The sequence below is a fragment of the Gossypium raimondii genome, chromosome 5 (assembly GCF_025698545.1).
Source record: "Gossypium raimondii isolate GPD5lz chromosome 5, ASM2569854v1, whole genome shotgun sequence".
In the NCBI taxonomy this organism is placed as follows: domain Eukaryota; kingdom Viridiplantae; phylum Streptophyta; class Magnoliopsida; order Malvales; family Malvaceae; genus Gossypium; species Gossypium raimondii.
The window spans coordinates 11,649,969-11,677,081 of NC_068569.1; the positions used below are offsets into that span (position 1 = coordinate 11,649,969).

General features: G+C 33.6%; 4 protein-coding genes across 4 annotated transcripts; 2 read left to right on the plus strand and 2 right to left on the minus strand.

The window, feature by feature from the left end:
• Positions 1–1,519: 1,519 nt before the first annotated feature.
• On the minus strand, positions 1,520–6,021 carry LOC105769580 (uncharacterized protein At4g19900). Its single transcript, XM_012590300.2, has 5 exons — positions 4,577–6,021; positions 4,352–4,501; positions 3,353–3,481; positions 2,549–2,743; positions 1,520–1,762 (listed from the first exon to the last, which is right to left on the minus strand). The coding sequence occupies exons 1-5, from the start codon at positions 5,884–5,886 to the stop codon at positions 1,576–1,578; spliced, it is 1,971 nt and encodes a 656-aa protein (XP_012445754.1). The 5' UTR covers positions 5,887–6,021; the 3' UTR covers positions 1,520–1,575.
• Positions 6,022–10,592: 4,571 nt separating this feature from the next.
• Positions 10,593–14,710, plus strand: LOC105768751 (proteasome subunit alpha type-2-A). Its single transcript, XM_012588896.2, has 12 exons — positions 10,593–10,652; positions 10,781–10,864; positions 10,960–11,036; positions 11,141–11,205; positions 11,628–11,674; positions 12,428–12,503; positions 12,737–12,804; positions 13,345–13,414; positions 13,514–13,599; positions 13,812–13,874; positions 14,044–14,109; positions 14,357–14,710. The coding sequence occupies exons 2-12, from the start codon at positions 10,824–10,826 to the stop codon at positions 14,403–14,405; spliced, it is 708 nt and encodes a 235-aa protein (XP_012444350.1). The 5' UTR covers positions 10,593–10,652; positions 10,781–10,823; the 3' UTR covers positions 14,406–14,710.
• A 1,289-nt stretch (positions 14,711–15,999) lies between these two features.
• Positions 16,000–17,848, plus strand: LOC105768750 (phospholipase A1-Igamma1, chloroplastic). Its single transcript, XM_012588893.2, has one exon. It carries the CDS (start codon positions 16,124–16,126, stop codon positions 17,702–17,704), a length of 1,581 nt encoding a protein of 526 aa, XP_012444347.2. The 5' UTR covers positions 16,000–16,123; the 3' UTR covers positions 17,705–17,848.
• A 66-nt stretch (positions 17,849–17,914) lies between these two features.
• Positions 17,915–21,740, minus strand: LOC105768749 (CSC1-like protein ERD4). The gene is made up of 6 exons (XM_012588892.2): positions 21,133–21,740; positions 20,255–20,412; positions 19,866–20,141; positions 18,934–19,772; positions 18,601–18,856; positions 17,915–18,501 (listed from the first exon to the last, which is right to left on the minus strand). Exons 1-6 carry the CDS (start codon positions 21,401–21,403, stop codon positions 18,124–18,126), a joined length of 2,178 nt encoding a protein of 725 aa, XP_012444346.1. The 5' UTR covers positions 21,404–21,740; the 3' UTR covers positions 17,915–18,123.
• Between the last annotated feature and the right edge of the window lie 5,373 nt (positions 21,741–27,113).

Genomic DNA, 27,113 nt, shown 5'->3' on the forward strand with positions numbered 1-27,113 from the left:
GATTGGATAATTTAAATTTAGATTTAAATTTTAACTAATTCTAAATCTTAAAAATATATTTTTAATTTAATTATTTAGGAGAATTTTGAACATGGTTGTTTGAACTGGACTGGACTAACCAGTCGGATCGAGAACCAACCAGGGTACTGTTTTGGAGAAAGGTATTAGACCGGTTGACTTGAAAATTGATACAGACCAGTTGATTGGGCGGTTGAACCTATTGAACCAATTTTTTTAATATTTTAATGATTTATTTAATAAAATCGGAAGGACCAGTCAAACTAATCATACAAATCAAATCGAACAAACTGATTGGGCCAGCAAATTGATGACCTAATCAGTTCGACTACTAGTTCAGTTTTGAAATTTGGATCGACCCAGCTAGTCAGACCGATTACACTAGGCTTAAGTGGACTTAGGTATAAATTAAAAACCAAGAGTTTAAAATTAAAATTGTGGAAACTATGGTATAAATTAAAATTTTGAATATTTATATTCTATTAAATTAAATGCATGAAGCTTCGTCGTTGTTTCCAAATTCGAATTGGATCAAGAATCGATCGAGATACAAGTCCGAAATAAGGGGTCAGATTGGTTGACTTGTGAATTGGTTGAACTGGTCAAACCGACGATTGAACCGATTTGATCTATTTTTAAATTTTTTTATTTTTATTAATTTATTCAATTAAATCAATTGGATTAGTCGAACCAGTTAAACCAAGAACTGGTGGTCTAATCAGTTCGCTGCTTCAATTCACAGAACATTGAGCTTAGTTAATGATATATTATAAGTAAAATTAATTATTTATCATTTAAATTTTGAAAGAAATGTGAAAGAAGAGAGAATAAAAAAGTTTTAATCAATGTTGAATTTTGAAAATTCCAAGTTTTAAAATAAATTTTAAAATTCAAAATTTAACTCTTATCAAAATTAGACTTATATTTACTCAAAATTCAAATTTAATTATCCAAAAAAAATAAATTTTCAAATAGAAATCCATTTACTTTTACCCAAATCATGATTTCGAAACAGGCCATAACATAAATCAACTGTGAAATCATAGGATCTATCAAATGAAACACCAGTGACTTTTGCCTGGTATCCTTGTCTTCACAATACCCGACCAACTTCCATTACTTTAGCATTTGGCTTTCTCTATTGAGGAAGTTTTGGACACAATGCTAACTACAATTCACGAGAATCTAACATTGGATATCACTCAGCAACATGTCAATGTAATAACTTGGATGTTGATGGATCAAAATGACTTTTTAATAAAGAAACCAATTCTATTCATTAGGCAACCATGTCTTACTTGCACAACGGCCAAAGGCATATATTACCAGCTGAGCTATTTAATTGGCAAATAAAATTACAAAAGATCAACTTTGACTTGGTTGGGGAGCCTAACCATTGGCAAAAATGGAGGAACGAGATTATAGAGACTTTACAACTATGTTGATTTCTAACATGAAATTGAAAACCTAAAAACATCATAAACCATTTTGTGACCGTCGGTTAAAAAATAATTGCTTTGATTAATTCTTTGGCAACACCAAAGAGAGATGTGAAATTCACAACAATTCGGAGCAATGAATACATGGATGGTTAATAAGCCTGGCTACGAGGCTCTTTGGCTCTGGAATGAGCGCAGACGTCAAGCTGTTCCAGAAATGAAACGTCACAGACTCGGTCAGAATCCTGTTGAATAAAGCATCTTGCTGCAATTTCTCAGATTCCGTCGTCGGTGAAACAAAGTATCTGTTTTTTATCCAAATTAGTAATTGCAGAAGAGAACAATTTATAACTTAACATGAAAAGAAGTCAACTAGTTAAAGTGCAAAGAATCGCAAGGCAAGGTAGAGAAAATGTTAACATGCAAACTGTAAAAATTTCCTTTTCATAAATGCAAGTTAGTGTGTTCCTTGAGGATCACAGTTATAAGGTAATACCTTTTGTTGGCTATGGAACACTTGCTGCAAGAGCAGGCCATTGACAATCTGTTTTATGGTAAAAGTGGGTGTTTTTTCTAGGTTCTAACAGAGTTCGGCAAACTGCGAGAAACAAACTTACTAAAGCTATTGAAATATAAAGGAGATGGTCAAATGACTAAATGTTCATCCTAAAATAATAACTCTTCTTGGAACCATCTACACCTGGAAATCCAAGGATCTACTTATTTAAAGTGTGGTTCTAGGCATATAGCCAAAACATGGCAAAATAGTGCGTTTACTAGAATAGAGATATCCCAAAAAGAAGATATAACAAAAGGAATCACCTTCCCACAAACTAATCAATCACCGTGGAGAAGCAGAAAAAAAAGGCAGTAGGAGAAGAAAGTTGGAGTTGGGGGAGCATGGAGAGCATCACTAGTCAGATTTTGCAATAATAAGAACAAAATATACATATGCTTAGAAACATGTACATGGATGGTTTCATGTTTATTCGTGCATACATGCATATTGCCTAAAGTGACTTGGAATTGTAAATTTTACGAGAGACATGCATTTATCATTTCCAAGAGATGGGATGTATATGGGATGGTACCTTATAATATGCTGAGAACTAATAGGGAAGAAAACAGCGGAAGGTTGCACATTCAACTCTGGCCGTTTGATGGATATGTTCTTTTCATTCGAAAACCTTTTTGCAACTCTTGATAGAAGATCAGCCCCATTCCATCTCAATCGGGTATCATCATACGTCAAATAGAACTCATTCAAACACTCCATTATAAAAGGACTGCACGAATGCAAATATCCAAGATTGATTTAATTGCTGGTATAAGAAAAACCAACAATCTACCAAAACCATATAAAAACGAAAAGAAAAAACAATATAAATTTCTCTACTTCGGAGGTGCCCTTCCAAAACCCCAGAGTGTAGCTCTCCTACAATCCCTCCCACCCAAAACTTTGAGGGAGAGACTTTCATTTCAGAAACTAGATATAAATTATAGACCAAAATATACGTCTAGTCATTAGAACATGCCTCAACACAGAATAAAACAGATATAGCTTTCTATTATAAAAATTATTCGAAGAAAGGAAACAAGAAGAAGAGCTTTTTCTTTTGAAAGAAATGAATATGATAAAACCAAAAAATTGCAGCATCATGTTGAGAAGATGACACAACAGCTTCAAGTAGTAAAACTCTTAAAATACTCAAACTACCAAAGCCCTTCCAACGAATAGCAACTTTAAAGTAATACTCCAGAAAACAAATGCAATCCAAGAATTAATAAAAAATATTTTTATTACTTGAAAAATCCAAGCACAAGCAACACTAGTTTCAACCAAGCCAAAAACTTGAAAAAATAATTGAGAACATAAAAAACAGTGCAACATTTACCTCTCCTTTCTAAATGCCATTAAAGCTCCATTCAAAGAGCTTCCTTGATCTTCAAGGCCCACAGAATTATTGAGTGCCAATAACGGTTTCAGAACTATAATGTCAGAATCAAGATAAATGCCACCATATCTGCAAAACAGATATCGGAAGACAAGCAGGAATAAGGGTACAGGGAAAACAAAAACTGTAAACATTGAAGCTAAAAGGTAGCAGTCTACCGACTGAAGTCAGTCATGTAGCCACCTATTAAAACCAATGATTTAGAAAGTTCAACTTAAGCAGAAAGAAATAAGAGATTGTCATAAATTCTCTATGTCGTGCTCCAACTAGGAGTAATAATTAACATTTACCATACTAAAAACAAGAGAACTGAGCTCAAAACTCCAAATAGAACCGTGATCCTCAACATTGAGTAAGGGAGACTGCTTCCCTTCTGCACCACTTTAAGCTTTTGATTTGACGGTTAGTTACTTTTACCCCTCAACAATGTGCCCATAAAAGTTAAGCACATTTAGAATGTGCTAGGTTGAGTTGAGTGGAAAAGAGAAAGGATTGAAAGAGGGAGTGGAAAAGTAGAAAGAAAATAAATTTTGAATGTGGTAGGTATATACTATAACAATAATAATAAAAGGGAAAACGGATGAATTTTGATGTACCAACAAATTTAATGCCTTAGTTTATCTATAAATCTCAAATATAAACTATAACAATAATAATAAAAGGGAAAACAGATGAATTTGACTACCAGAAAAGAGCATAATCCATTGAAACAAGACCTGATTTCCAACATGTATTGCAGCAAATTGATAAAAACAACTCAAAATTGCATCCTAAACTTCACAAAAATATGTGCACAGATGAGCAAGCTTACTTGTAAAGAGTATAATTCATTGAACAACCAAGATCCAGTTTCCAATATTTATGGAAGCAAATTAATGAAACAATTTAAAATTGCATCCTAGACGTCACAAAAGTATGTAAATAGATGAGCAGGCTTACTTGTAAAGAGCAGCAAGTCGAACGAGCTCACTATAATGGATAGTATAGAACTTTGTCTTTCTCCATTTAAACCACACAGATGCAAATACATGGGTGGGTGTATCTTTCAACAATTCATCAAGGTTTGGCATTGCTACAGCAACTTTGTAACTGTGCAGGCACAAGAAACCATTTATAGAAGCATTGGTATGATAAATCAAAATGCAGAACCAGAACAAAACTTACCCATCTTTCAAAAAGCTGTCTTTGAAGAAATCAAGCTCAACCGTTTCGGAGAACACTAAGACACAAGCATCTCTATGCTGAGCAAGCAGACTCTCTAGCCCCCTTTGGTGCCTAACACTATACATCCATGGAGGGGAATTCCATATTATAAAAACTCTCATATCACACTTCCCTTTCTTAAAAAATGCATCCACAAAATCTGTAAAAGACAACCTTGAGTCCAATCCAGGATAGTAACCCCATCTCTTTCCATCCGCATATATATGGCCTGAAAACTCAGTGTTAGTCTTATAAGTCTCCAAATCTCCATTCTTGACCTCATTCTTCCTAATTCTACTTTCATTCCTATTTGTATTTGAACTCAAATCTTCACTACTACTACTTTCTCTTTCGCTTAACACATTCCTCGCATTTTCATTTTTCTTACTCTCACTGCCTTTCTTAACCTTCAAGCCCGTCTCGGAAATCCCCAAGGGCTTCTTCCCAGTAAAAGGGACCTTCTTAAACTCACTCAAAATCCACTTCTGCACCATTTTATCCCCTCTAGTCAAGCCAGTAGCACCAACCCCGTCAGGGTCTTGCAGCAAAGGATTATTCAAAGGATTCAAAATCTCCAAATTCGACTTAAACATTCTATCCCTTCTCAAAAAATCACTTTTCTTATCAAACCAATCACCCCATTTCTCCCTCAAAGGGTTCACTTTTCTCCCAGCAACTTTCTTGACCAGCAAAGCATCTTCAATACTTTCCACTTCAGTCATCTTGCTCCTAACTTCCTCATCCAATGGGATATCATCGGATCCAAAGGTTGCCTTAATTTTGACATCTTCCCCCGAAAACCCTTCGTTCAAAAACCCTCCATCGTAATCCCAATCTTGAATCGAACGTTTATTGAAAGCTCTTCTGATTGATCCACTTAAATGGTCGAAATAAAAATGCCCAGACGAAAAGATCTTGTCTTTTTTATTCATAGTCGTGATTTCTTGCTCCTCTTGCTCGATCTCATTGTTGTTGTCGTCTTCGGTTATGTCGTTTTCTTCGAGAGTATCGAGTTCGTCAATTTTGTCGTCGGTTGAGGAGGTGATGGTGGTGGTGGCGACGTCTTCGGAGTCGGAGAGGAGAGGGATGGAGTGGAAAACCGCGTCGTTGTTATCTTCGGAGGAGTGGTGGGGATACATGTGGGATTTGGAAGAGAGGGAAAGGCGGCTGTAGAGAACAGATACTGAAAATAAGAGGAGAAGAGCTGAGATCACAGCACATACCTGTGCGCCGTAACGTGGCCGCCGCCGAGATCGGAGATTCCGAATCATTTTCCCCCCGCCGTTGAACTCTTAGCGAATTCCGGCAATGGATAAAAGAGAAGACGGAGTGCGACAGTGCAGAAAGTTCCTAGCCTTCACCTGGAGCATTTGGCTATCGTGGGAAATTAACATATTTTTCTATGTTCTAACCAAATTTGTAAAATCTGTTTATAAGGGGTAACTTCTGCGTAACGTTACGCAATTTTGGTAACCATTTTTAAAATTGTATTAATTTGCAGGTTAAAAAAAATCGCTAATATGTAAAAAAAGAATTTTCAAATAAAATAAATCACCTTTTTAACAATGCAAACTACTATGGATTATGCGCTTAAAATTATTTTTTGGATTAATTAATTATTTTAATTTTTATGGTTTAGTTTTTAATTTAAAATTAAAATTTAATTCTTGACTCCATTAAAATTATTCTGTTAATTTTACTAGTAGATAATCATGTTACAAAAAATAATATTGTAATGGATCTAAATTTAACAACAAATTTTAAGGATGTTAATAATTTTTAAAATTAGTATCGACATTTTAATTACAATAAAATATTTTAGTTAACTAATAGCATTATAAATATTGATGTATCAAATTATGTCAAAAATTAAAGTAAGAAGATTAAATCTTAAATTTAAATATAGTATAATGACAATATTATATTTTGGCCCTTTTATATCATTTTAAAGAATAGAATGATCAAAATTAAAATTTAACCATTATTATTAATAATATAAAAAAGTAAAAACACTTGTAGAAAAAAAGACCTTTTCTTTTATATATAGTATTATAAATTAAAGTACACAAACTTTTAAAATGTGACTTTTACCAACACAATTAAGGATGCGTTTGTTTGCATGTAAAATATTTTTCGTAAAATATTTTCATTATTTTACTGATGTTTATTTGATGGAAAATGAAATATCAAAGGAAATCATTCTCCAAACAAAAAAAAAAGGTAAAATCAAGGCTTTTTTTAAGAAAAATGTATTACCAATTTTTTTTCTGTAAGACATTTTCTAAATTGATAATTTTGTGTTCACTGTCTTCACTGTCAAAGAAATAAAAAGAGGAAGCTTTCAAAGCAACATATGTAATATCCCGAAAATTACTACTGTAATACTCCGAAATTTACTACAGTAAGAAAGTAGGTATCCTTAATATAGTAAAATAAGGAAATAAAGTGACAAAAAGGGAAATTTTAAGTTATGGCAACATTGGGAAGTATATTATGATATATTAATTCAAGAAATGATTAAATCGCAAAAGTGAGAAAAGTTTTGTTGATTAAGAGTAAATACTCAAAATTTGAGGGGGTAAAGTGTAAATATGAAAAAATTGAAGGACCAATGGTGCAAATATTTTAGGGGTGAAATAATCTAGAAACTAAGGAAAATGGATGAATTAGGACCAAATTGAAAAAGTGAAGAATTTTGAGGGACTAAATCATAATTTTACCAAATTAAGTGATAACTCAAGGATGGAATTTTTGAAGATTATGAAGGGCAAAATGGTCAATTAGAAGAGAGAAAAATCTAGAAGGCAGTGATGATGTTGGAGATATTTTAGATTAAATAAATAAATAAATAAATATTAGTTTATTAATATTTTAATTTGATTTTTAAATATTATTTTATTATTTTATTATTATTTTATTTAGTATATATATAAGAAAAGAAAGATGAACAATCACTATCCCACCATTTTTTCCCATGCACCAACGTGAGAAGAAGAGAGAAAGAAAGAAAGTTTTGATTTCTTTACAAATTGGTCCTTCTACCAAAAATTCACCATTTTCACCTAGAAATCAAAAGAATTTCCATAACCATCAAGAGAGAAAGATAACAATGAGAGTATGGGGAGCTAGAATATCAAGTTAGATTCAAGAAAGAGAAGCTGGAGGAGAGAGAAAATCAAGTTAAATGTTGAAACTAATAGGACAAGGTAAGAACATCAAGATTTCAATATATTTTTAAGTTTGATATTATTGAAAAAGCATAGAAATGATGTTATAGTAGAGTTTTCTTATATAAGGTCTTATGTTCTTGATATATTAGTGAAGGAAAATAAGTGAAAGTGATGAGAAATATTATAGAGAAAGGGAATAAGGGAGTTATAAACTTAGTAATCAACATCTTGCACTAAAACAATTTTGGACAGCAGCAGTAGGTTAACTTTGAAAAATCACCATAAATTTTGAACATCGAATTAGAGGATGAAAAAAATATAAAATTAAATCTTATTGATTCTAGTTTCTCATAAAAGAAACGGTGTAAGTAATGGATTTGTAAATCATGAGATATAATAAATTTTATGAGACAATGTCAGAATGAATTCGGGTTCCCCTGTTCTGAATTTGGAAAATATCAAAAATTTGAGAAAAATAATTAGGGGCTTAAATTTATATTTTTAAATAATTAATGAGTCTATTTTCAATAGAAACAAACGGTAACATCATCCGTATCCCGTATGAGGAGATAATTAATTTTTAGTGAAGAAGGGTCGAAACTGTCAGACAACAGAATAGGGATGATTTTAAAGAATAAACTGCACTTATTGGCTAAACCATAAATTCTGAAAATTTTATGGTAATAAGATATGTGAGTCTAGTTTCATATAAATTTAGAGGATCTTAATTCGGAGTTCCGTAGCTCAAGATATAAATAATTTAGTGACTATGTCTCAAGTGGACAGCTTTGAATTAACATATAAATAAATAGTGAAATTATAGATAATGTTACATATAAGCATGTTATATATATTAAGGATGTGAAAATGGGGAGGAGGAGGAGGAAAATATATGATTATTCAACTAGCATGAGTTTTCATTAAAAATGATTAATTTGCATGTTTTAGGTTCAGGGACTAAATTGAATAAAAGTAAAATTTTAAGAGTAAATTTGTAAAAATGTCAAAAAGTGACCAAATTGCATGAAATGAATTGTTTTATTATTTAAATTAATAAATTGAATAAAATATTAATTTAGATCAATATTTGGTGGAAATTTGAGGAAAATAGAAAATTACCAAAATATCTTTGAATTTTGGTATTTACGCAATTTAGCTTTGTAAGTTCGTATGAACTATATTCATATAATTTTAATTAAAGTGAATGTTATTTGGTGATGAATATTATAGAAATATGTGTTTTATTATTGGAATTGAATTATTATTGGTAATATGTATAATTATTAGATGCATTGAAATGATTATCGGAAGCTCAATTGGGTTAGAAGCTTATCAGAGATATATCACACTATCCATTGGTTATATCGGTAGTTTTGGATGATTTGATTATGATTATAATGGCATATATAAGTTAAATTGGCCAACGTTAGCTCATTAATGTTTTGATTTTGATTGGTTATAATTATGAATGCTTGATGAAATGAAATGTTTGTAAATTAATTTATAAACTCCGGTAATGCTCTATCTTCATTGTCGAAGAAAATAGTCCCTTATATTCTAATTTTATATTTTTGTGATTTAGTCCTTAGAATCGAAACTTTTACTAGCCTACAATTTAATTCCTCAAAATAGATTTTCTTATTCCATTGTTCAGTCCTAAACCTCGTTTTGTACAGTTTTCCAAAACAATTCCTTTTCTAAAATTTCAAAATTTTATAAATTGGTCCTTACAATTAAAATTGTCAAAATTTCCAAAAATTAGTTATTGATTTTGAACAGTTAAAATCTCATATTCTATTTTTCAAAATTGTAAATTCTCAAATAATGTAAATTAGTCCTAAAACTCAAGTTTTGAAATCTTTACAATTTAACCCCATAGTTTCAAACTTTACTATTTTATGCTCAACTTTCCAAATTTTCATATTTCATAATCATATAATTTAGTTATTACATCAGTATTTTAGATTTTACCACTCGAACCCTTAGAATTCAAAAATTTACAAATTGGTCCTTACTTAAGGTTTTATCAAATTAAATCATTTTCAACTTACTCAACCAAGTAATATTCAAAATAAATATTTACCACTTTCAATTTAATTAAACATAAATTTATTTTCCCTAATGTACGTAATTAACAATTAAGCTTAATTAAGTAAATTAAGATTAATTAAAACTAAAACATGATTAATTAAAATGTAAATAAGCTTTATGAAATAAACACAATTAAACAATGAAAAGATAATAAAATCTCAAATGTCTGATTGTTTCATTGAAAATAATTGAAAATAACTTTTATGAAATATTTTTAAGAAATGTCCATAAATTCATTTAAACACTAGAAAATATTAACTTTTCAAAAAAATCATTTTCAAAAATCATTTTGGAAACTATTTCAAGTGAATCGATAACTATTATTTAAAATATTATGTAAAAATAATTATTATTTAAAAAATCATAGCTCAAATATTTTCTATTATTTTTATTTCTTTCACTATGTGTGAAGATTTAAAAAGTTTGTGAATGATAAAGTTAATTTATGATTAAAATTTTCAAATTTTAAGTCAAAACATTGTAATTAAAATTTTGAGTTTCACATCAAATTCTTCCGTTTGCATGCTTAAATATTAATTTCTGTAAAGCAAGCAAGGAAATTTGCAGAGCACATTTTGTGCAATTCTGATGATAAAAGAGCAAAAAATTGGAGTTTCACAAACTCAGCTCCCCTGGAAATCCTCAAACCCTATAAGCTCATGGGCCTTAAATGGAGTTTAAAAATGGTTTATGCAAACAAAGCCCAACCCACATCTCCGCGAACCTTCTTCCTCGACAAGAAATGAAAACTTCTCCGATCTAGCAAACTACATAAAGTAAATGTGCACACTTTTTTTCTTTTGTTCATAATCCCCGAAGTAAATCCTTTTCTCTTTTAGTGATTTCCGCTTGGTTCCCTCTACTCTTTCTTCTTTTAACAATTTTCAGTGTTTCGGATTTTCAGGTTTTTGTATTTTATCAATTCCGTTTCTCCTTAAATCAAAACCATGGGAGACAGTCAATATTCATTTTCTCTCACAACTTTCAGGTAATGTCTTCATCGCTTTATAGCTTTGTTAATGTACTATATTTCATAAATTTTTTTAGAACAAAAGTTCTTTTTTTTGTCGTGTTCTTGAACAGTCCTTCAGGAAAGCTAGTTCAGATCGAGCACGCCTTGACAGCAGTAGGATCGGGTCAAACATCTCTTGGAATCAAAGGTTTCTTTGTTTTCTTTTTAAAAAAGGGTTTTGGGATTTTAGAAGTAGTAAAAAAGTTGCTGATGGTTTTGATTTTTATGCTAATAAATGGTTTTAAATTACAGCTGCTAATGGGGTAGTAATTGCTACTGAGAAGAAATTGCCTTCAATCTTGGTTGATGAAACCTCTGTGAGTATATTATTTAGTACCATACACTCACACTTTCTATCTGCATTTGAGTTTCTAGATTTTCCCATGTTACATCGACCTCGGTGTCAATATGACCTTGGGTATTGGGTTTACCAAAAATTAGGGAATGGTTGAATGCACTCACTTCCTAGCGATAGAAACATGCAATGCTTGTATTTGCTTAATTACTTTTAGTTTTTGTTTTGAGAAAATATGTGAGGCTCTATGTTATCATGTAAAAGATAACTGATAATTGATGATGCTTTAGTTTTCTTTTCCTGGTAGAATTAGTTAGTTCTTTTGAAGCAATTCAACTTTATAATGTATGAAGATTAAAAGCCTAGGGTATTCAATTTCTAGTTCCATGCTGATGATTTTTTGTTAATTACCACAAAATGTGGACATTTGATGTCTGATTTCAGGTTCAGAAAATACAGTGTCTGACACCAAATATTGGAGTTGTTTACAGGTTTCTTTTCATTCTGCAATTATCTGGAAAGCTCGGTTATTTTGTTCTTTTAGTTGGAGATATATTGGATCTGATTAGCATGCATATTGCATTAAACTGCTTGAAAATTAAATCTGTAATTATCTCTGTGTTTCGCCAATGTCTTGAGCAAGTACCTGTTCATGTGCATCTATGACATTGTTGACTTACCAAACAGGGAGCTCAAAAGGAGCACCCTAAGTTACTAACTTCACGTTTCATAAGTTGGTCTGTCGTAGAATACTCTTTTTCTAAATATCGACTATCCAGTACATGACCATTTTTTGTTTCATGGAATTTATTCCTTTTTTAAAAAGCTTCCCTTCCTTTTCTTTTTGTTCTATGCCTTGATTGATATATGAAGAATTCATTTACTCATATCCTATTTGTCAGAGAATTTTTTATTTATGATCTTGCTGTCTTGTTATGTTTTTTTTGTAAGGAAGCTCTGTAAGTTGTTAACCATGTAATATAGTTTTTTTTATGGTTTATTATTTTGTGCCACATATTGCTATATCCAACAAAAGAAAGGAAACTGTGCTTTTGATTTTGAAAGACATTTAGGCATGTAGAAAGGTGAAATGCGTTTCTTTCAAAATAAGTAGGCTTGATTACTAGGCTACTTAGTAAATAGCTCATCACCATTTCTATGTTTTAATACAGTTCTTTGCTGCTAATATAACTTCTATATTTCTTGATATATAGATTCACATAAATCTTCATATTGTTCTGCAGTGGTATGGGCCCTGATTTTCGAGTTTTGGTTCGGAAAAGTAGAAAGCAGGCAGAACAGTATCATAGATTGTATAAGGTATTGATGGCTCTTAATGACGCTTAGTTTACTTAATTTCTAACCTATGTGCATCTGGGAAAAAATTATGTCAGATCAAATCATGGTATTGTAGCTTTGGTCTGTTCTATCGATCAAATTTAATTTTATCTGTACATTTACCTTGTACATTTGTCCAATAACTCAGTTCAAAAATAAAAGGTTATATGTCATATATTGACTGGATTCTAAGATGTGCTAGTTTTTGTTTGCAGGAACCAATTCCAGTAACACAGCTTGTAAGGGAAACTGCAGCTGTGATGCAGGAGTTCACTCAGTCTGGGTAAGAATTTTGTCCTTGTCTGTAAAAAACAACTATTCTTCCTTCTCCTCTTTTCTCAGAATTATGGCTAAGATTTTGAGGAATCAAACTGTTTACAGGCTTCGATGGTAGTCTGTTATGCAAAAGTAGGTCATCTTTGCTTCATGTCAGCTATTGAGTTGTAAAGTAGCATAGTTTATTTTGGCCAAAGTGAAAGTAGCATAATTCTTAAATAATGTTTTTTTCTTAAAACTTTCTGTATAATACTAAGTTTCTTTTAGAAGACTTTGTCTTAGAATTTTTGTATATTACTAAGTTTTTTCCAGTGTAATTTTGGCCTTAATATTTTTGCATTATGTCGGAGCTGAAAGTGGAATATGAGAAGGGAACTTCAGAGAAAAATGGCAATGTAGATCGCTATTTTTTCACATGCCTTATGATCCATGGCCTTGCTGCTATGTTTTGGGTCCGTTTGAATTGGACCAAAAAAGTGAAAATGCTAAATTGTGCAATCCTCTTGCTTTGATAGTAAGTTTGATGTATCTTTCTTTTTCTTTGTAGTGGTGTAAGGCCTTTTGGTGTATCTCTACTGGTTGCTGGATATGATGACAATGGTCCACAATTGTATCAGGTATTTCTCATAGATAATAGTTGATTATATGGCCAGGTAGAGATTGCATACAGTGTTTTATGTGCTTTTCAGCTTCATGATTTTGTTCCTTATCACTAGGTGGATCCATCTGGTTCCTATTTCTCATGGAAAGCCTCAGCAATGGGGAAAAATGTCTCAAATGCAAAAACATTTCTTGAGAAAAGGTATTTGCCTAGAATCTGGTTCTTATAGAATTCAATTCTAAATCTACCAAAAATTTATATGATATGTTATACTGATTATGTTAGGATATCAATTTATTTAGCTTAAAATTATATAAATTAAATGCCCATTATTTCCAGAATTGAGATGGACATTCTCCTACATTCTGTTTCTCTGTTACTGAAATTGCAGTTGATTTGTTCTTTCCTTGTAGATACACTGATGATATGGAGCTTGATGATGCTGTGCATACTGCTATTTTGACTCTCAAAGAGGGGTAATGTCAATGCTAAAATTTCTCCCACCTGGTTATCTTTAAATGTTACCGCACAGGAAGATCCCTTATATATATATATATCAAAGAACCTCAAAAAAAAAAATGGTATTAGGTTGTCTTTACTATTGTGTCATTAATAATCTTACAACCCGTTCTCTCAATTTTGCAGATTTGAAGGACAAATCTCAGGGAAAAACATTGAAATTGGGATTATTGGAACTGACAAGAAATTCAGGCAAGCACCGCTCTGACCTTTTCCCCCACTTTCTAAACCCTTTTGCCGGTGGTATGGTGATGGAATATGGCCTTTTAGGAAGTTTTACAAAGTAGCGACTCTTTGTGAAATGCACTTCTGAATGTTGTGTTTGTTTACTGCTATCATGCTTATTGCACTTATTTTTGTTGTTCATGCTATTTTTTATTTCTGAAATTCAGAACGGTTGTTTCTAGTGGCTTAATTACTTCTGCTTTCTGTACTGCAGGGTACTAACCCCGGCTGAAATTGATGATTATTTGGCTGAAGTCGAGTAGCTTATCTTCTTTCTCGAGACTATCAAGAAGTGTTCCTTTTTATGCAACATTTGTTTTGAGACCGTACATTTCAGTCAAAAATGATTTACTTTACGTTTCTGGTATACTCATGTTTTTAGCTTTGTTGCACCTCAATTTTAAGGGCATGCTCACATGCTCCTGTTGGTTATAGGGAATATCTTCAGGGTCTCTCTTCTAGGTTTAAACCCTTCTGCCTTGTTCATTTAAAACCAATCCTTTGTTGGGCAGTTTTTTGCCGTCAAATGAGGGATTCTTTACTCAATTTACGAACATTTTCACATGCATATGCCTGCGTGAATCCGAATTAAACTCTGACTATACTTTAAGAAACCATCAATAGGTGAAATCCCAATGGATTGAATCCGTGCTTGATTACCACTGTCAATGTTTTTAGTTCTAGTTCACCAAGCTCATCCCGGAAGACATTGTTAAAACAATAATTGATCAATGCTATGCCATGCGGTGAGCTTGAAATTCCAAAGCAATTAAACATATGGGAACCAGGTGACTACTACAAATATTAAAAGCTTTAAATTATAGAAAATAAAATGGTTAACGTAATATACACATGAAATTATCTAATCGGAGATGATGCTATTAACTTCAAATAATAGTCAACTGAGAATAGTTAATATTAGATTGCAAGTTGAATTTTATTTTATTTTTAAAAAGGTGGTTGGGATTTTCAATCTCTTGTTTATGAAGTTGCAGTCCAATGGCCTATAGGTGGAGCCTGGAGCTAGGAAGATCGCATTTGTGCAGGGGCAGTGAGACCCAGAACTATTGTCATATATGGTCTTATCCAGTTTCTATTTTGGACCTCTAACATTAAGTATTCTCTAAATCATATATTTAAACCCAATTAAACGTAATAAGTCAATTGTAATATAGTTTTTTATAAAGAAATTAACAGTAATACGAACTTAGTCATACCACATCTTTGGTCAGTTGAGGCTGCTTAAGAAGAGGAGCCTCCCAAGAATTCATGAATATGGCCAATTCACAAAGCGACACAGCCTCACACGTTTTTTAAGTCTCAAATTAAACTTGACCCAACCAACGTCCAAGAAGAAAGCTCAGCTGCCATTGGCGACGACATTATGGCTTTTACCAATTATTTTGTTATCCTTAAAGGGTTAGCAGTGATGGCTCTGAGGTTAACCCTAGACCAAAAAGTAAAAAAAATTTTAAAAAAAATCAACATGAAACGTTGAATAGATACGAAGATGATATAATAAATACGATATGGTATATTCAAAAACATATATTATATTCATGTTTAAAATTAATAATACCTTTATATTTACTATCAAAATAATAAATTTATACAGACAACAAGACGACGTGTATTAAGTTTTTATCATTTGATTCAGTCTCCAATTGACTTGCGTGGAACAAAGAAAAAACAAAAAAAAGTTGATAATTGACCATCGAGATGGCGATGGCGATCGCAGCTTAGAATTCAGAAGGTTCCCAGAAAAAGAAAGTGTTGCTACTTGTTCCAAAGGTCTAACAGTTTGGTTCTCTGATTAAACAATCAATATTTATATAAACCCTTCCATCCCATGTCTTTCTCAAATTTACATCAAACATACCGTTTTCTATATTATTCATTTTCATCCACCACCTTTTCACGGTTCTTTCTTTTTGCTCTCCACCACTACACCGATATTAGTATATTACCAGGTTTTTCTTTCATGGATAAGATGCAGTTGTCACCGGTGAGACATGTCGATAGGCAGAAAACAGAAAGGCCAAGGACCAAAAGGGTATGGAAACTGAAGCTTAGTGTTACTTGGCAGCGTATGAAGAAGGCCTTGAAATCCACTCTCAAGCATCGGCTTCATCTCCATCTTGCATCAAACCTGAGCAAGCTTTCGACTCTTAAACTTAATCATCATGATATGGCTATCATCAAGCCGATTAAGCATGTAACGAAAAAGAAAAAGACAATTCGTCCCACGATGCCATTGGCACAACTCATTCAATTGCCCTACACCGCGGCCGATTTCATCGACCACGGTCATGCAATGACTCCCACCAAGTCCCCCATCGAGAATATATCCACACGATGGCGTGAGCTTCATGGTTTGCATAATTGGGATGGCCTTATTGAGCCTCTCCACCCTTGGCTAAGGCGAGAGGTTGTCAAGTACGGAGAATTCGTCCAAGGAACGTATGATGCTTTCGACTTTGATCCTTTATCAGAGTTCTGTGGAAGCTGTAGATACAATAGGCACAAATTGTTTGAAGAACTAGGCCTTACTAAACATGGTTACAAGGTTACCAAGTACATTTATGCCATGTCCCATGTCGATGTTCCTGAATGGTTGGAGAGGACTTATTGTACTTGGAGTAAGGATTCCAACTGGATGGGATATGTTGCAGTCAGCGGAGATGCCGAAACTGCAAGGATTGGGAGGAGAGATATCCTCGTGGCATGGCGGGGCACGGTGGCTCCAACCGAGTGGTACACGGACCTCAAAACACGTCTGCAGCGTCTTGGGAAAACCAATATCAAGGTGCAAAGAGGGTTCCTCAGCATCTACTCTTCCAAGGGCGACTTCTCAAGGTACAACAAGTTGAGTGCATCGGAACAAGTCAAGGAAGAAATCCAGAAGCTTGTTAGCTTTTTCAGAGACAGAGGTGAGGAAGTTAGCTTAACAATTTGCGGTCATAGCCTTGGAGGCGCATTGGCACTCCTCAATGCCTACGATGCCGCAACGTACGTCCCCCATCTCTTCATCAACGTCATCTCTTTCGGTGCACCAAGAGTTGGGAACATACATTTCAAGGAGAAGCTCAAGGAACTAGGAGTGAAGACACTAAGGGTTGTTGCCAAGCAAGACATAGTCCCAAAGTTGCCAGGGTTCATACTCAACACCATTCTTAACAAGTTTACAGCGGTTACAGGAAGATTGAAATGGATTTACCGGCATGTTGGAACGCAGTTGAAGCTCGATGTACTCATGTCCCCATACTTAACACGTGACCCGGATTACACGGGGTCTCATAATTTGGAGACTTACCTCCATCTGTTAGATGGATACATTAGCAAGACATCAAAGTTTCGCTGGAATGCAAGAAGAGATGTTGCCTTGGTTAACAAGTCAACTGACATGTTGATAAAGGAGTTGAAGATCCCAGAGTTTTGGTATCAAAGGCCATTCAAGGGACTTGTGCTGAACCAATATGGCAGATGGGTTAAACCAGGGAGACCAGTTGAACACATCCCTTCTCCACGTAGCATCGGATCTGATCACAACCCTTCACTTTAAAGATTAATTGTTGATTCAGAAACATGAACCCAAAGTCCAATTTTGAGTGTGTTCTTTTATCCCATTTCTTCTGTTGATATAAGAGTCATTTATTTGTTGAACATCTGATCTGAAAATGAGATCTTTTAGCTCTCTTTTGTTGAATTTGATTATACGGTTAGCTTGAAAGAGAAGCAATTGTTTACAAGGTGACCAATCCACAAAACTCCATTAAACACTGAACAAGAACTAATTTAAGAAATTCAAGCTGAAGATCCAAAGGAAGTGATTGTGTTAGAAACAAACGATCTGACAGCAAGGTTCCCTAAAACCATATTATCAACAGACAAATCTAAGTTTAAGGACACTTGAGATTCAAGACAAGGACATGGTGGTACCTCAGTGGAAAGACACAAGCAAGACAAACAAAAAAATGTACATCAAACAGAAGATTCTGATCTTGAAACTTGAGACAAAGCATCTTCAAAGTGCTCATCTTCTTGTTTCTCAGAGATCAAGCTTGGTGGGATAAAGGATTTGAATATCTGTTCCATGTGAGGAGTTTCTTTCAGTTCTTGGCTAGCGACCTCAAGCACCGTGTGACAAAAAGCCCCATAGAATTTCTTCCTACAGACAAAGACGAAGACGAGAGATAATATCGGGAGCGGAACCAGGATGGGAGTATAGTAGAATCTCATCACCCCAAAGTAACCCAACATGGTAACTTGGTATAAGAACAGGGCACTAATGATTCGGATTTGCATGTGAGGCCACATTCTTCCATAGCTCTCATATGCCGGAACATAAACTTTGAGTGCCTGTTATACGAAGGGTATACAACCAATAAATAAATCGAAACTAAAATCAAATTGTGAGAATAATTATCAATAAGCAGAAAAATTAACGGGGAAAAATACCTGATTCCGGAGAACAAGCCAACCCAAGGCAAAGTAAAGTACTCCAAATGGGATGATCACAGGAGCTATAACCGAGTAGCAAAGAACGATTGTGACGATAAGCATGTCACTAGGAACTCTAGTTGCATAGTTAATATCTCCGGGAAACCAAGCTTCTCTTAACTCGGCTTCGTTCTTACAAAGATATTTCCTCTTCAAATGATATATGATTAAAGGGACTATTCGAGAAAGCTCAAGCCCATAACCAACAAAGAACCTGTCAAACCAATAACCCAATCAAACTAAAAATCAAACATTTAAAGCAATTGCGATAACAAAAGGATGAAAGCTTACTTTAGAGCCACGAATGTAAGGAAGAAAGTTGCATTGCCAGGCAGACTTTTTGCCAGCATGTCGAAAACGGAGTTAGGTTTCTCCTCAATGGTCTTAATTGAAGCGAACAAAGTCCCACCAATAGTAACACCAATGAAAACATTAAACACGATGAAATAAAAGTATTTCCCAGATGCAGCCCTTATGACATGGCTCCCACTAGGGATTCCTTCGGTTTTAGAGAGGAACAAGAGGAACTTGGGCAATAATGCCAAAAATATGATGAGTGCAAGCTGAGGAAGATATGCCTCCAATACCGTCTTTAGTGCAGCTATATCAACAATAGGCTTCAAGAATGGCAGAAGTTTTCTCAGATTCTTAAGGGTTGTGACTGCAGAGATAAAAGCAATGGGAATCATATAAAAAACTATGGTCAGAAACACGACAATATAAACGACATATTGTCGTATTATCCTATCGTAAAACTTGATGGTCAGGTTGCTCCATATGAGTTGACGAGGTTCAGGCGCTTCAGTAACGGTCCAATTGTCAACCATCTGAGCATGTAGGCTTTGAGCAGCCAGGGCTGCAGTCACCCTACTGGTAAAGAAAACCAAAGCAGAACCTTGCTGCTTTTCTCGGAGGGTGACCTTTTGTTCAGCTTCCAATTTTTGTGTCAATTCCTTAATCTTTTCATTGTAGTACTCTATGCTGTCTACTTTTTTACCACAGAGACCAAGGAAGCCGGTTCTGTTGGTTGGTCTCGTGCCTTGACCATTTCCCTGGGACAGTGCATATATGGATTCTGCGCGCGCAAGCTTCTTCTTGAACCCTTCCAACTCTCCCCAGATTTTATCAACCTAAATTTCAACAATATGTTTGCCTAAAAAATTGAACAGCGATGAACGAAAAGGTTTCGACTCGAAAAGAGATGCACATTATTATCATCTTACCTCTTTGTTGTTAGTGACCACCATTGATCTGTAGAATGTCTCAGGATATATAGATTTGAAGTATGTATCAACCTGCTGTTTTCGAGTTTGACCTGAAGTGGCTTTCGGCAAGTCTCTAACGAGAACCGCGAATTGCTCAGGTTTCACTTCATTAGACATTAGAGCGGTAGCTCTTAGAGCAGAAACATGTTTGTAAGCCTTAAATGTAAGGAAATAGGTGACAACAGACACCCAATAGGTAGCTACCAGGAATGCCCACAACCTTGGACTCTTCACCTGTATAGACAACAATAAACAGACTTTTGTACATCAAAACACATCTGTGACATCGTAATCGTACTTGGTCGGAGAAAAACAAATCCAGTTCATGAGAATGTTACATAGCTTACCTCAATATTCGCCATTGATAACTTGTCTAGGTCGCTGAAAGTTCCATTGCTCGTATTATTACTAGTATGTTCGTTCTTCTTCACACCATCATCAGTTGCAGCAATGGGTAGAAGAACTGGAAGCAGTACAATGCCAGACAAAACCAAGATTCCCAATACTGTCGAAAAAGAAATAGAATTTCAGAGTTCATCTTTCAGACTCTTTTATTCATTACATCAAGCAAATTCAGACAGAAAATTTCTTCATTGTTCTGGAATCAAATAACAAAGATCCTACATTTCCTTACCATCATTTTCCTACTTTTTTTTTATATTTTTCTTAAAATGTTTGTGTTACTATGGTATATGGTTCTCTACAAGTATCTTAGAAAAAATAAACTGGGAAAATTTAGATATATTGGTTCCAAACATATACCATACCCTACATTTACAAAGTCCAAGTCCAGCTAACATACTATAAACTAACACAATTTCTGGTATTACAATTCAGAGTACTTTGTATATTTGACTGATATATCAGAAAAGACAAGAAGAGTCCCATTAAAGTAGAGAAAAAAAAAACGACCAGAAATAGAAACAGAGAAGTCAATATAAAATTCACTTCAGCAACAAATTCCCAAAAATAACAACAAACCAACAAAAGTTCTAACCCTAGTTTAAAACTAAAGTAAGAAAAAAGCTAACTTTCTAATCAACCTCCAAAAAACCCTCCTAAACTAGAACTTCATTAACAAACACAAACAGATCTCAAACTCAAAAAAAAAAAAAAAGGACAGGACAGGTCATCGAGTAGGCTAACTGAAAAGCCAACATTTGTACATAAGATTCACACGTGTGAAGAAAACTGAAAAAGGAGACAAAAAGATAAGGACAAAAACCAGTGCTGAGGAAGACGAAGTAGACGGCAGTGTCAATCCCAGACATGTTGATGACATCCTGTTCACTCGAAGACAAGGCTTCCTTTATCCAAGCGAAAGGGTTTCGTGTCCTTGAACCGCCTTCCCACGGTTCCATACCTTTGACGATCCGGTTCGGATAATACACCACCGCGTTCCCTTGCCTCGTCGAAAGCCATGCAAAGAGCACCATCAACACTATGAATATTACAAAAGACGTCCCTAAGGACGTCAAGAATGAACTAAAATCCATCTGCCTTCACTCTTCCTTTAAAAAACAAAAAGTTCCTCTGTTTTCTGAAACTGAAGGTAGAAGAAGAAGGGAATGAAGTGGTAGCCGTTAAAAGACCTGATAAAATAACAGTCTAGGAAAAGAAGGGGAAACAAAAGAGGAAAGGATTTAAAAGTTGAAGGGAAAAAAAATTAATTTGGCATTTATGAGTTGGTGGGTGGTTACAGATTACGATAACCCAAAGTTTTCAAATGAAAAAAAAAATATCTAGAACTGGGGTTTTGGATTAGCTGGTTTTTTCCTTTTGTGGGGTATGAAAATGAGTATTTCATTCTTTGTTATGTTCCATCTTTTTTCTCTTTCTTTCTCTTTCTCTCTTTTTAATGCAAGGATTGGCGTAAGAGAACTGTGTTTTAAAGCGGATTTCATGGAGATAGATTGTTAGTCTGTGGTCAAGTAAAAGGACAAGACAAAAATTTATGTTTGTTCTTACAGTTACGTACGGTTAAGTAAGTTTTAATGAACTGATAAATACTAATCAATCGCCATAATTTGGTTTTTCAAGCTGTGAATGATTGGTTTTCCCACTTTATGTTGCTTACATGCGGGCAAATCTGTCGGTAAGACACTAAAATGGAGAAAAAATTTGGGATCCTTTGGTTTCTCGTAATGAAATTTCATTTTGTATGAATTTGTTTCATTAGAGACTTACTACATTTTATAGTTAAAACAAACTTATGTTTTTAATATAGGTGAACATAAAATGTTAAGGACTAAAATCATCTTTTATGGAAATAAATGGTGATCATAATAAAATGAAAAGTGTAGTAATCTATTGTTTTGCATTTGCATGCAATTTTATATTAAAATATAAAAAGTATTTTTTAAGTTGAAAAGTAAAACCTTTTAAAATAACAATTTTTATAGAATGCACATCTGCTTAATTGTTACTTTTATTAAATTCACTCATTAATTTTTTTTATATAAACGGAAGGTTTGAAACTCAAAAAATAAAATAAAACTTAAAAAATGAGGTGGAAAAAAAGCTAATACCATAAATTTTTTTGTCCGTGTCTATCTACCTTATCCACTAAAAAATCTGTGTGACTCAGAAATTACCAGCTTAACTCTCATTTTTTGTCTCAGCAACTTCAAATGATTTTCGAAAACAAACGACAAATGAAAGCTACTGTCTCTCTGTATGTTACACGTGTTAGATCCCTATATGCAGTCGGCGTCAGGCAACAGCGAGTGCGATGTCGGAATTTACTCCCGCCGAGTAGGGACTTGAGATATCTTTCTTTACCAACTTAAAAGCGAAAAGGAAGGGATTTGATGTTCGCTCTGACACGTGGCATAATCTCTGCGTTGCCGACAGGTGATGAGATAATATTTTTCACGGTCGAGGAGAATGTGGGACCCCGGACTTGTTTGAAATTTAGACCGTTTTTTCCTGAGAAAGACTGATCCAGGAGAGGCACGTGGCGGGGCAGATAGTCGAGTGGGGACCACCAACATGTGCCTATGTGTTAAAAGCATGTTAGTTGATGAAAGGGGAAGATGGTATGGAACCGAAAATATCTTTCTTAAAAAAAATCTCATTTAATTGAACCCTACAAAGCTAAATAAATAGTCAAAATCATATCTTGCTTCAGTAGAATGGCAAAAGAAATAAAAATCTTGACATCCCAATTAAAGACTGACAATGAGTTAACAAAAATATTAGTAGTATTTCATTTTTATCATTCTACAGAAAAAGAAATCATTAAGATAAAAGTAAAAGTGAAACAATAAGTATTGTATTTCACACTTGGCTAATATATGATTTGGCAGATATAATAATGCATGGGAACTCTTGTTGACCAAAATTTTATTTTATTTTTTGAAAAAAGTAGAAGATCATATACGAATAGTTGGCAAATTATAACACTTTGCTTGAAAGGAAGGGCAACCTTTTATCAACCAACCACCTTGGCCCAAGCCTTTTCTCAACTTCTCTCCATTATCACATTAATCGAGTTGGATAGAACCTAATAAAATTATGTGTTATCTTTTACGTAACTTTGGATTCTAATAATGTGCTTAAAGTTGGCTTGAATTTTTAGAAATGAGATTCTTTACAATTCATTAGTTTTAATTTTCTTGCTCAACACATTGTGTGTAATTAATACATAACAAAAATGGATTAATATAATTGGAATATATTAATTATTTTGATAATCCAATAATGCATATGCAAGTAAAGGTGATACTAGACACTGAAAATCACCTTGATTTTTCAGTTTCATAGAGGACCAAACGCCGTGTTTGTTAATATTAATAAGCTACTTCTCAGTCAATTGCACAGTGCCTTTGTCTTCAATTATTTGAATTTGAAAGATTCATATGAGGGGAAGATAAATTCGAAGTGGATTTAGAAAAGGCTTGTTGCCAGGTATTCCTTCCGATGAACCCTTAATTTTCGACCGCCATAATTATATGGAATGGGGGATTGCTATGTTGATATCAAGGAATCCAGAGAAGAAGATAGCTAGGGTAAAAAATATACCTTTTTTTTGTTTGTTTTTACTGGCGAGACTTTGAAAGACAAAAATAGATACAGTGTAACATGAAACCCTTTGTAAAGGTGAAATGATAAGTGTGAAGGATAAGGGAAAGTTGAAGGTTTAAACTGCAAAAATAATTTGTATGAAATGTATTGGTAGTGGAAGGCAATGGCGGGACCAACGCGCTTTTGTACACCTTATGTTATTTGTAAATATGATGAATTGAGTTAAATGATTAATCCATTAAAATACTAGGTTATCTTTTTCCGCTTCATAATGTTTTCAGATTATAAAGTCTTAATCATTATTTCACTACTTAGAGGAAACTGTATTCAAGTTATACTATAATTGAAGTATTTGATTGAATTGATGTAATGAGTTGATATAATTTCAATTCAGTTAAAAAATAATTAAAAGTTGTTTTTTACAAAATAAATTATATTATTATGAATAATTGAAATATACATTTTGGCTCAATATGTTGGATTTATGGACAAGAAGGAATAATGCTGATTATGTGGCTTTTTTACATATATAATATAAAAAAATTAAAAATTTCGAAAATGGGATACCAACTTGATTAATTACGAAGCTAGTATGGTTGGGGTGGTAGAGGGTGTCAAATAGGCGGCATCACCCTCGTTTCTGACCCATGTTATTCACCGTTAAACAAAAAATAATAATAATTTTATATTAGGTGAAGGCATCTTCATTGGCTGTACCAAAATGAGATTTTATACTGTTTAAATATGGATTGGTGGTTGTGCCCTTGTAATAGGCGGCACCAATAGTACCAATCTCATAGGTGACACATTTGAGCAAATTTCTTGGCTTTAGTTGGAGCATCAACCACGATAGTATCGTTGTCAGCTCTCTTCCTACAATAAATTGTAGTTATGAGCAAAATCGTACAGAAAAAATTATCATTTTAGTTTACCATTATCGCCAAATGAACAACAAAGCAATTTGATTAGAATTTAGAAAGAAAACGTTAAAATCATCGAATAATAGTACATAACAGAAATTAACAACATTAGAACCAAATAACTTAATGGAAGAATCTCAAATTACACAATTTTCCAGGAAAAGAAAGAACAAAATTACTCTAAAAAAATTTAAAATCATAAATAATAGCATACAAACATAAAAGAACCATAATTAGAACCTCAAATTACCCAATTTTTCAAGTAAATAAATAATATAAATTATTAAAAGAACATAAATTAGGTAAAGAGCTGAAAGCCGCCTATGAGATTAGCACCATTGGTGACGCCTATTACATGAGCACAACCATTAACCCGTATTTAAACCGTTTAAAATCTTATATTGGTACCGCCAATAAAGATGCCTTCACCTGATATAAAAAAAAATTGTTTAACGGTCACTGACATGTGTCAGAAAAAAAGGGTGGTGCCGCCTATTTGGCACTTTCCACCACCCCAACTATACCAGTTTCGTAATTAATCCAGTTGGTATCCCATTTTTGAAATTTTTAATTTTTTTTATATTATATGTAAAAAAGCCTGATTATGTTGAAGCAGAGAATGTCTACGGTTGCAGGCTGAGGTACAAACAGCATTTCATGACAAGCAGGTTGGGAATACAATTTTCAAACTAGAGTGTGCCGTTTGGTTCATCGGGAGAATCCACCTATTGGCTGGTTCAAAGTCAATACGGATGAGGCATGTAAAACAGAGTCTGGTTTAGCTTACTCTGGAGGGGTGAGTTGATGGCTGGATTAGCGAGGAATATAGGGCGGTGTATGACTGAAGCGGAATTATGAGGAGCTTATGACGAGCTGCAGCAGGCTTGGTTTTGCGGAACGAGGAGGGTAGCGCTAGAGCTGGATAGTTTAGTGGTGGTGAATCTGCGGTGTAATAGTTTCGATAGTCAGCATTCCAATGCTCTAGCGGTAGGGGGTGATGCAGCATACTTATCGAGAAGGCAACAGAGTTGCTGACGCAATGGTGAATATGACAACAGGTCGACTATATTTTAAGAATAGCTGAAGGTTTCTCCGGCATCTCATTCAGCTCTGTAAAGAGGGATTATAACAAAATTACAGATTGGCATGCTAAAAACATTAGCAATAGAAACATGTTCGTAATCAGTATACTGCTCCGTTGTAACCTTCCTCCTCCATGAATGCAATTACTTCTAATAGAAACTAAAAAAATATGAAGGGATTTTTAAAAGGGGATTGTAGGCTCCAAAGCCAAAAATATTGCGTTTGTGATCGATTAACTTGTTGCTATTTTAATGGTTTTGGCGCAAGTTGTATCTTGTTAAATGTTTCGGAGCAACAAGACGAAACCAAAATAATTAATCTATAGAAAGTAAAGTAGATATGGAAAACATTTTTGTTACATTAAAAATGATTTCTTTTTTAATATTTTTTTGGTAAATTTCACCATCTATCCCTAAATTTGGTTTAAAATTACGTTTCAATTATTGGATTTTCAAAAATTATTTAATAGTCACTAATATTATTGAATTGTTACATTGAAGTTGATGGATGAACATTAATTCAAGCGGTTAATAACTACTTTAACCCTTAAACTATAGTTAAAATATCATTTTGTTAGTTTTGAAAATTTTCTTATAATTGAATTTTATAAAAAATTCTTAAAACTTAAAAATTAAAGTAGATATATAAAAATCATAAAATTAAATAAAAATATAAAAACGTTTAAAAGATCATAAGAATAAAAATTTAATATATAATTTATAAAAATTAAACTTCAAAAATATATGTAAAAAATTAAAAATACTTACATAATTTTCTAGCTTCACGAGTAATTTCTACCTTCTGTTTGTTCTTCTCTTTCTTCATTCTTGTTTTTCTTTTTCTTTTCCTTTTTTTATAATTTCTAGCTTCTTGCAACGATGGAACCCAAACTTAATCGAAGAAAAAGAATCTCATATCTTCATCACTCTCCTCTCTTTTCCTTTTTCTCCTCAACTGCAAGAGCCTCTGCGACAGCAGCACCTCTACCTCCGATGAAGCCTTTGCCTCCACACTTCCAATAATCACTTGGAAAACGGTAAAATTACAAGTGACTACAGAGAAATTTAGTGCAAAGACAAAGAGAGAGATTTGGAGATGTTAGAGTTGCGACTCAAATTCTTATTAAAATAAAATACAAGTGCAAGATAGGGAGATTATTTCTGTTGATTAAAATAAA